Genomic DNA, 11,564 nt, shown 5'->3' on the forward strand with positions numbered 1-11,564 from the left:
TTTATTGGGCCTTGTAATGACTGATTTTACACTTGCTGAAAAAATCGGATCTACAAGCTCACGTGTCGCGCTGCGACGCGTTGTGAGCTTGTAAATCTGCTATTTTCAGCATGCAACCAAGTGTAAAATTACTTATACTGGATCTCTTGTCCACTAGTGACTTCCTAACATTTTAGTCTAGTTTTCATTTGTTGATAAAATTGTCACTATATTTAGTCTCAGTTTAGTCATCCTAGCTTACTTTTAATTTAGTTTCCATTTAGTTTTCGTCAGTGAAAAAAGGTAGTCGATGAACATTTATTTTGCCATAGTTTTAGTCGACGAAAACAACACTGCTCTGCCCGCACCATAACCAGTACAGTGTACAGCATGGCCCATGTATTGGTGTGGTTTACAGCATGGTCCATGTATTGGTGTGGTTTACAGCATGGCCCATGTATTGGTGTGGTTTGCAGCATCATCAGCATGGCCCATGTATTGGTGTGGTTTACAGCATGGCCCATGTATTGGTGTGGTTTGCAGCATGGCCCATGTATTGGTGTGGTTGGTGTTTCTTTTATTTGACTTTGGTTTGGTTGGTTATCAAATGCGCTCAACGTTTAACCCTTTTCAACGTGGCATCCCTATTTTGAGCAAGTTATTATAAATTATACAAGGTTTGGCCTTATATTATTCAACATTAATGTGTCAATCATTTAATTAGTTACAAAAACATCATTTAAATATCACTGGGGTGCAGTGGCTAATTCAACTACCAGTATTTAACTTAATTCATTATAAATAAATAGAATCAATGTGAATAAAAAACTGGGTGGCAAAAATTGAAATTTCGATTAGACAATATATAAATCTATTTTCACAGTTTTTGTGCGACACTGTTGTACAATTAAGCAATATTTCACAAGAGGGTGTGCTTTATCGTGATTATTGGCACACCAGTGATGTGGTCAGGAACGAGGCTTTAGCCAAGTTCCAAGCGGCACTTTTGAGAAGGCTGATAACTCGGGTAATTTCCGGGAAAAAAAAACAAAGTAGAATCTCAAAAGTTCAGTGTGCCCTGAATTTGACTAAAGTCACAAAAATCGTCTAAAAAATGTCCAGCACAAAATCCAACACACAAAAATTACAACTGGGGCAAAACACAAGAGTTCACTCACACAAAAAACGAAGCACTGAACTGAGGGAAAAGCAGGGTTCAAATACACAAACAAAATCAGTGCAATTAACCCATTTAAACCATGTTTCTATGTCAGCGGTACTCAACCTTTTTCATGTCAAGGACGCCCATCTCAAAATATGTAGTTCCAGGGACCCCCCCAGAAGCCAATATTTTAGCTAAAAATGTTCGCTCTGAAATATATATTCAAAGATTTGTGCCACATTTTCACGACTTTAAAAAAATAGCAGACCTACAAGCTCGTAGCACGCCACTCGGTGGCGCGCTATGAGCTTGTAGATCTGCTATTTTTCAATAGCTAAATTATAACAATGTTTAAAACACCAAAAGGGGTTCCCGCCCAAAATGGGACACAGGTGAGGTGGGAAACAAGGAGGTGTCTGGTAAGCACGATGTCCATAAAATACAGCTAGCCACGAAACCCCAACCCATGATACCCATGGTGTCACTGTCAACGGGAAGACATGTTTCCCAATGTTTGAATACTTTAAATGACTGTGGGACTGTAACAGAGATTTTAAAACATTTTTACACACACGTGTGTGTGTGTGTGTGTGTGAGGCTCTAGCAGCACATCATTACTGGTAGTGTCTATGTGATACCAGTATGTGTTGTACTGCTGTAGTCAGACATACATTTTCATCATCATTATAATTATCATTTTGTATTATTATTATTTATGTTTTTGTTCCTTATCTATACCAGCTCTCTAAATAAAATAATTGTTTCCAAATTTCCATACTAGAATTCTACTGATTGTCTCCACCAGGCCGAAGGCATGGGGAGAGAGTATGTTTTGTGTGAGTCCGTCCGTCTGTTAACAGCTAATCTCCGGCACCGTTGATCCGGTCGGTGCCAATTTATGCACGCACACTCCCTGGATGCCAACGATGAACCTCTGCCCCAAAGTTTCCACAACGGCCTGTTATAGCGCCACCAGGAGGCCGAGTTTTGAAAAACACATTTCTTTATATTAATCCAAAAATCCTGCGAATCGTTACACACTCACACTATCTCTATAGTTATGTGTTCAAGTCGGTTCTGTCTTATATATATATTTCATATTCCATTGCTTTGAATAAAAAGCCTCGAATCATGAACGCAACGTGCAATTTACGCGAAATCTTTCACAGACTTTCCTACTAGGCTGAGGAATATACCCAACCTTTTCACATTGGCCTGTTATAGCGCCACCAGCAAAAAAAAACAAAAATGGCAAGTTACAAAACACATGTTTTATCAAACAACTTCCTCCTTACGCAAGACAGATGCGTCCTCCACGCAAAACAAAACAGGAAGTGAAGCAAGAAGCGTTTCACATACATATATGGTACAGATTTACATTTCCTCTTACAATGCAGAAAATACCTCATCTACGTGCTTTGCGCTTGTAGATCAGATATTTTCTGTGCCATATGAGAAAATATGAATTAGCAGTGGTGGAAAGTAACTAAGTACATTTATTTAACTACTGTAATTAAATACAATTTTAAAGTATTTGTACTTTACTTGAGTATTTCCAATTTCCAATACGTTTTCTTCTACTCCACTACATCTCAGAGGCAAATATTGTACTTTTACTCTACTACATTCATTACGTTCTAGTTACTAGATACTTTGTAGAATTTTATTACAAACAAAACATACATTAACCACTTCAGTCCTTTACATTCAGCCATCTGAAAATAGCCGATCTACAAGCTTGCGACGCATTGTGAGCTTGTAGATCTGCCATTTTCAAAAGATTGATATACACATTTGAAAACTTGAAATTAGACATTCTGCACACAATGAATACTTTGACCTTTTACTTTAAGTACATTTTGATACCAATAATTTTGGTACTTTTACTCAAGTACATTTTTAATTCTGGACTTGAACCTGAAACAGAGTATTTCTATATTGCAGCATTGGTACTTTTACTCAAAGTACAGAATGCAAGTATGTTTTCCACCACTGTAAATTAGCATACCCGGCCCGCTCATTTACATAAGACAAATGCATCATTTGGAACTGCATTCATGTTACATTTTACTCAAAGCTGCAATCTAGGACTAATTTTATGAATAAAATAAATCTAACTTGAATCACTGTGTATGACATTTAGACCCTGGCCTGGTGTCTGGTAGGACACCTACTGGTTGACAAGCAGTACTGCATGAAGCTCATACGACCAATATCTCCCCCGGACATAGCATTGCCTTTTGGATGAGCAGTACATTAGGTAGGTCATCCTTGGTTCGAATCCCGGGTGATTACAGTTGTTAATTACCCCCTAACCCATTTTGACCTGAGATCAGATTCTAAAAATGTCTGTTTGAAAATGATTTTTCAAAAATAGGAGACCTACAAGCTCGTACTTTTTCCATAATGCTAACACCAAAAGGGGTTACCGCCCAGAATGGGTTGAAACATTGCCCATTTTCTAACGCACATAAATATCCAAGACAGTATCTAGACAGTTGCAATTCCATAATCCATTACATTTCATATCTAAATGAATGGCGGGGAGTAGCCTTTAGGAGCATCTGGATACAACACACAGCATCTCTCAGAGAAGAGGATGGGATATAAATGTGTTGAATGTAACACCTAAAACCTACAATATATGAATAATCTGAAACAGTCACAAGGAAGTCATTCCCATATAGATATATGAATGCAGGTACATTAGTCTTCAGGGGATAGTTTCAGGCGTGTGCTCGGTGCAGATTCCAAAAGAACATAATAGAAAATGAATTAAATCCGCACTTCCAGTCGAGTAAGAGTCTTTATTAATAAAGATAGTGCTCCGCAGCAGCAGTCATACCAGACAGACAAACGCGTTTCGGCGCGCAGGCCTTCGTCAGTGTCAAAATTGTATTAATAAAGACTCTTACTCGACTGGAAGTGCGGATTTAATTCATTTTCTGCAGTTACATTAGCTCATTGACTTGCTGCTGTTCACTGGAGCAACGGGTCATCGTGGCCGCCATAACAGCTGGTCAAGCCATGATCCATGTACAATACATGGATCGGTGCCGTGTGATAGTTATGGTTATTCCGACGGCGTGTGTTGGTCCAACAAGTGATCCTCATGCTGGCTTGTGGTGGACATTTTGGTCAAAATTCCATTTTTGCCAGACTTACAAAATTAGTGGAATAATATTACCAGAGACACAAAGAGCTAGCCCTAAATGACCACAACAGGTCTGTGACTCTTGAGTGTTTGATTGGTTGGGTCACTTTCCTAGGTTTTGTTTTCAAAAGAATATTCCCAAAAAACCTTTTTTTCATGAATTATAAACAAAATCTATTGTGATTTCTTTCTTCAGTAATTTCATGAAGAAATAAAAACCCTAGAAATTCCATAAATTAGAAAACAAATGTTTCAGAAGTAGTGAAAATAACCCATCTACAAGCTCACGACACGTCGTGTGAGCCCTTTGATCTACTATTGTCACTAGTTTGGGTTGCGGGCAAATGTCTTAATTTCTCTCCTGGGTCTCTCCAGCATAAAGGTTTGGGGACCACTGCTGTGATAGCAGAATTATTTCTCAGCACAGCAGCCATGTGTTTGTAGAACAGGTTCTCAGGGATAGGACTACAGGTTCTCATGGATAGGACTACAGGTTCTCATGGATAGGACTACAGGTTCTCATGGATAGGACTAAAGGTTCTCAGGGATAGGACTACAGGTTCTCATGGATAGGACTACAGGTTCTCATGGATAGGACTACAGGTTCTCATTGATAGGACTACAGGTTCTCATGGATAGGACTACAGGTTCTCATGGATAGGACTACAGGTTCTCATGGATAGGACTACAGGTTCTCATGGATAGGACTAAAGGTTCTCAGGGATAGGACTACAGGTTCTCATGGATAGGACTACAGGTTCTCATGGATAGGACTAAAGGTTCTCAGGGATAGGACTACAGGTTCTCAGGGATAGGACTACAGGTTCTCAGGGATAGGACTACACCTTATTGTTGGCATGTGGGCTTCTACTCCGAGCTGGGGCGCTGCAGTGTTCGGCACAGCTCAGGTGACTCTGACATGGCTCATGGTTGGAGGAGGTGAGTTCTTGACCAATCGGGGTGGAGTATAAATCAAATGTGGGGGGGGGTTAACAAATCATGTTTACAGTTCAAAGGTCAGAGATGAGAGGTCAACGGGACAGCAGTGGGAGGTCACTGGAGTTCATGATGAGACCTGAATCCAAGTTCAGGCTGTCTGAAACACAAACGATTGATGTTGAATTAATAAAAGTAAGTACAGTAAAGGTCACTGCGCGCTGGACCTGTTTGAGGATTTTTTGCTGCGTTTTTCCATCGGTTTTACGAAAACCGCGCCTAGTGTGCAACCACCTTAATGGTTAATGTATTAATGAAAAAGACAAATGGTCACACGAAAATTGTTATCACAGCACAATAAAGTTATGTTCACAACAGCCATCTTTTCATCAACCGAAGAGGACTTCTAATAGAACGTACCAATATTGGAAATGACGGTTTAATCTAGCATTTGCAGGTGTGAACTGTGAAAATAAAGAAGATTGAGCAACAACTAGAGGTGCTCTGATCGATCAGCTACCGATCGGTGATCAATGTTCATTCCAAATGATTCCATCTGTGATCTGCAATTTACCCCATCTGGAGAAATCCTTTTATTCCATTTAAGTGGTATAAAAGTCAATCAGATAAATACTGTAGTATAATATCATTTTGCATCTTTGTGACAGGCCTAAACATGTTCCATGTCGTGGCTAAAATACTGTAATACAGACCGCTTTCAGCCAAGCTGTCAGACACAAGGAACGTTACAATGTCACCAAATGGACCCTTTCTGTAAATTCCACGAGAGTTACAAATGGAAGCCCTGTCTTTTCCATTTAGCGTGTCAAATATCACTGTGTGTACTGTGTACTGTACAACACTATTGTGGAAATCCCAGACTCTACAATAAGCCAAACAAGTTGTCCATTTGGTGAGCCGTTTGTAATGATGTTTATTTAATCAGATCGGATGCATTCATGTACAGTTAGGATTGGACAGCTGATTTTTTTTAAAGCAATACGTATCATAAGTGCATTTCTATTCTGGGAAAAATATGCAGTCACAGAAAATTGCTGTCTAGTGTGTTAGTGTGAAGTGAACACATAATTAGCTAGCATGATATGGATATTACAAATACACCTGTAAGGTCATGATATGGAAAACACTGCCACCTACAGGACATCTTTTTTTTTTTTTTTAATCATGCCATCGATTTCTTTCTTACTGGCTATGTGGTGAAATATCTATCCTTACAGACCCAGGATCCCCCGTGGGTCTGTAGATCTATCCTTACAGACCCAGGAGTCTTTATCCCCCTAATTGCTATGCGCTTGTAGATCTGCTATTTTTGAACAATCGTGAAAATGTGGCGCAAATCTTTGAGTATACATTTTTTCAGAGAGAACGTTTTTTAAGTCAAATCTGTGCTTCTGGGGGATCCCTGCTGGAACAACATATTTTCAGATTTTCAAATACATGTACATCTATTTCTGGGGTTCCTTGACATGAAATAGTTTGAGAACCACTCATATTAAAAACACGGGTTTTAATTGGAGTAGTCAGATGTGGGGTGTTTGATTTAACTGTATGTAATGTATGTGTTTTTCTTTTGTTATTTGTAATTTTTTGTTCTGTATTTATGAACATTGCCTGATGTTTCTTCAAAGATTGTGTTTGTGTTTATGCTGCCATGGGGATGTGGGGGGGGAAATATATGTAAATAATTATTTTGAAATTACTTTGTTGTAATGGAAAATCAATAAACATAATGTTTAAAAAAAAGAAAAAAGAACATGGCTTTTTCAGAAAACTGACAGGATTTGTAGAATCGTCCTCAGGTCTAATTAAAGCACCCAATGAGTAAATTATAATACTAATAATAATGTGTGTGTGTGGCTTTATGTTTACCTTGATCAAAGCTGTTCAGTTTGCTGGAGTTGTTAGATTCCCCCAGTCCTTCCATGTCCGCCGCGTCACTGTTGACGTCGGAGTCGTTCAGAGCACTCAGCGTCACATCTACAACACACAATGTAATCAGGTACATTTACTTTACTTCAGTGGTTCCTAAAGTCCGGGGACCCCCAGGGGTCCTTCAGGCAGTTCCAGGGGGGTCCCCAGCTAAATGATAGTTTGGAACCAAATCATGGACCCTTATGGGTCTGTAACTCTGAGTGTACAAATGGACCCTAAATTAACATTGATTTGTTTACACGACAACAACATAAAACTACTGTGGCCATTACGGGGATCGAACCCGCGACCTTCGCGTTATTAGCACGACGCTCTAACCAACTGAGCTAAACGGCCTGACTACTAGTGAGTACAAGTACTCAAATAATACAAATAATACAACTTTATTAGCCTACATAACTAAATAATCTCGAAGTGGCTGGGGTGATCAAGTCCCGACTTACGTCCCAGTAGCTACCCTCGATCAGTCCCATTATGACCAAGGCCACACAATCCGTTGCTCTGGAACTACTCTGCCATAAAGCACTTGTTTACAAGACAACAAGAGGGTCCACCCTTTCCAATTCATCATAAAACTACTGTGAAATAATGCAGCACTGTGTAGTGTAGTAGATGTGTAAAGTAAACTAAAGGTAAGTTGTTGAACCTGTAGTGTAGTTTAGTTAGACAGGCTAATTAAGTTTCCAACTGTCAAAAATACTGTGGCCATTACGGGGATCGAACCCGCGACCTTCGCGTTATTAGCACGACGCTCTAACCAACTGAGCTAAACGGCCTGACTACCAGTGAGTATAAGTACTCAAAATAATACAGCTTTAATAGCCTACAATCCCTACATTATAACTAAAAAGCATTGCATGGATGCACCTGGGACGTATCCTCAGTGATGTATCCCAAGCACTCAACTTCCGCCGCTCGCATGTCTTGTTTACAAAACAAGAGGGTCCACCGTTTCCAATTCATCATAAAAGTACTGTGGCCATTACGGGTATCGAACCCGCGACCTTCGCGTTATTAGCACGACGCTCTAACCAACTGAGCTAAACGGCCTGACTACCAGTGAGTATAAGTACTCAAATAATACTATAGAAATGCCATTAAATGGGGGTTCGTATTGACTAATGCATGTCAACTGGGGGTCCTTGAAATTAAACGGGTTGAGAATCACTGCTAGCGCCGTAAAAAACTTCTCTTATGGGGGTCCCTGGCATGTATTTTCAAATGGTGGTCCACAGGCTAATGAGTGACATTTTGGGGGTCCTTGACGTGAAAATGTTTGGGAACCACTGCTTTACTTGATGATGTCCAGTCAGTGGGTCCTAACATTTTCTTCCTTGCCGTCCCCCCCCTCCCCCTTTATCCTTTATATCTGATAAAAACTACGACCCCCACGTGCACCCCTTTCTGTCATTTCAACCACTTAAGCCCTAGATATGTCTCGTACAACATAACACGTTTGTGCTTGCAGGTCTACTTAAAGAGCTTTTGGAGATTTTGGCGTGTGCTGTCTGCCCAGAGCTAATCTCCTAAACCACTGGAGCGATCAGCACTAGAGACGACCAAGAAATAAACACATTTTACATTTTAAAATAAATACACTAAATAATATACTATACAATATCCTTTGTCCTTATTCTTACAGGCTTTTTCGGAGCCCTTATGTTGCATTCACACGGCCACACGACACAAAGATCAAAGCATAATTTGCAGCTCAGTTTGTAGCTTTTGGAGCAGCTACATGCATCATTGCGTCTTTGCATCGCCATGTCGCTGGCTTCCATTGACAATGAATGGTAGACTGTATCTTTGTGTCTGCCCATGTGAACGCAGCATATACACTGTTTCCCTTAGTTAACACGGAGGTAAAGCTGGGGGTGACATAACTGAGCTAGTGTCACGTAGCCAGACTGAGACAACTATTCCACTACTTAGTCATCCCCGGAAGCCGAGAAAGGGAAGCCGTTTTGTCATTTCCGTTCATGAAAATATATGTTTAAAATGTCTTTAAGACATTTTGTTTTGAATTCCCATTTCCGCATCCACTTTACCCATGGATCATTATCAGAGCTTTAGACTATGAGTGAGCCAACTTTGGCTGTTGGCATACCTCCTCCGTTAAGGCCTATTCATAGGCTAACAGTGGTTAGAAAGAACAGAGTGTTTGGGTGAGCGGTGAAGCGCTTATACCACCGCACTATGACGTCATGTTGTAGTATTCGGCGGTCACCTCATCACCTAAAACTGAAGTATGAATAGGCCCGTTACCCTCTCCCCGCCAGGCGCTCACCTGCAGTCTTCTGTTTCTTCATGCGAGGCTGTGCGGGGCCTCCCTGGAGCCCCGTCGTCATGCCCACCTGGCCCGTTGGCATGGCCCCGATGCCCTGGGCGGCGGCGCCGGCGGAGGCATTGGCCTTCTTGGACGACTTCTTTTCCGACGAGACGACCGGACCACCGTCATCGCTCACCTTCCTTTTTACCGTGCTCTTATTCTGAGTACTGAGAGACACAGAGAGAGAGAGTCTGTTGAAGATGAGAGGGTGACTAGTGCCGATAAGTGTTGATTTTGACAGCAATTTTTGATTTAGTCAGTCTTTTGAATACATTTTCTAAATGGACTAAATCTACAGCTGATTTAGTCGACTGAACTGCATTTTGTGTGTGACCTTGTAGGAGTGCAGTCTGCAACAGGGTGTAACTGCATGGTCAGTTCTCCTAGTTTGGTGAAGGCAGCGCCTGCCGCTGAGAAGATTTCACCTACCTGAAAAATAAACACAAACACACATATGAGTACAATGAAAACAAATTAATACACACATAAAATTCACACAATTACTTTGAGTGGACGACACCATAAAGCACTTGTTTACACGACAACAACATAAAACTACTGTGGCCATTACGGGGATCGAACCCGCGACCTTCGCGTTATTAGCACGACGCTCTAACCAACTGAGCTAAACGGCCTGACTACCAGTGAGTATAAGTACTCAAATAATACAACTTTAATAGCCTACATTATAATTAAATAATCTCGAAGTCTCTCAAACATCATACCCCTCACTCAGGTGACCCGGCCGGGGTGATCAAGTCCCGACTTACGTCCCAGTAGCTACCCTCGATCAGTCCCATTATGTTATGTAGACAGCACTATAATTGCATTGTATGTAGCCATAGCACGTCATAGTACATATGTATAGCATAGTATAGTGTATATCATATGTATAGTTTATATGTATAGTTTCATTATATATATAGATATCCCACTGTTATGTTCTTAGCTTACACATGTTTCATGATAAATGCTTTTTATGTGATTTTATGTGATGTATGATGCTTTTTTGTTCTTGCTTAATGTAAATTGCTCTGGATTAAGAGCGTCTGCTAAATGCCTAAATTGTAAATGACCAAGGCCACACAATCCGTTGCTCTGGAACTACTCTGCCATAAAGCACTTGTTTACAAGACAACAAGAGGGTCCACCGTTTCCAATTCATCATAAAACTACTGTGAAATAATGCAGCACTGTGTAGTGTAGTAGATGTGTAAAGTAAACTAAAGGTAAGTTGTTAGACAGGCTACTTAAGTTTCCAACTGTCAAAAGTACAGTGGCCATTACGGGTATCGAACCCGCGACCTTCGCGTTATTAGCACGACGCTCTAACCAACTGAGCTAAACGGCCTGACTACCAGTGAGTATAAGTACTCAAAATAATACAGCTTTAATAGCCTACAATCCCTACATTATAACTAAAAAGCATTGCATGGATGCACCTGGGACGTATCCTCAGTGATGTATCCCAAGCACTCAACTTCCGCCGCTCGCATGTCTTGTTTACAAAACAAGAGGGTCCACCGTTTCCAATTCATCATAAAAGTACTGTGGCCATTACGGGTATCGAACCCGCGACCTTCGCGTTATTAGCACGACGCTCTAACCAACTGAGCTAAACGGCCTGACTACCAGTGAGTATAAGTACTCAAATAATACTACTCAAATGAATAGTTACTTTCCATCAGTTTGAACCGAATGAAACCAGTAAACGAAAGAATGAATGAATGAATGAATGATGTCATGCTGGTCATACTTACTTTAGTTGATGCTGACGTCATTGTCTCTGCTCTCACAACTGGACACAAAAGAGTGAAAAGACAACTAGGATCACATGCTAAGCTAACATGCTAAAATAACCAGTGCTAAAACTAAGGTGTTAACGCGCGCGCGCACAGCTGCTTCGCGCACTAATGACGCGTGCGTGGTCTTGTCCCCTAATGTTAGTTTGCGTGCACGTGCTGGTACTGTACATGTAGTATTGAAGCTCTGCATTAACGTTACACTACAGTCAGTGTTACTGTTGTTAGTGGTTCTATCTAAACACAACA

The 11,564-nt window shown here is 40.7% G+C and overlaps 1 protein-coding gene across 2 annotated transcripts; it reads right to left on the reverse strand.

Annotated features, from left to right (window-relative positions):
• Positions 1–3,842: 3,842 nt before the first annotated feature.
• Positions 3,843–11,564, reverse strand: LOC308334988 (BPTF-associated chromatin complex component 1-like). Of its 2 annotated transcripts, none has more exons than XM_080791906.1 (5): positions 11,274–11,564; positions 9,848–9,942; positions 9,472–9,704; positions 7,122–7,229; positions 3,843–5,391 (listed from the first exon to the last, which is right to left on the reverse strand). In XM_080791906.1, the coding sequence occupies exons 1-5, from the start codon at positions 11,292–11,294 to the stop codon at positions 5,327–5,329; spliced, it is 522 nt and encodes a 173-aa protein (XP_080648032.1). In that variant the 5' UTR covers positions 11,295–11,564; the 3' UTR covers positions 3,843–5,326. The 2 variants fall into 2 exon arrangements, with proteins under 2 accessions (XP_080648032.1, XP_080648033.1); XM_080791907.1 differs by having other exon boundaries at positions 9,472–9,680; positions 11,274–11,559.

The sequence above is a fragment of the Protomyctophum bolini genome (genome assembly GCF_963924005.1).
Source record: "Protomyctophum bolini genome assembly, chromosome: 20".
Lineage (NCBI taxonomy): Eukaryota > Metazoa > Chordata > Actinopteri > Myctophiformes > Myctophidae > Protomyctophum > Protomyctophum bolini.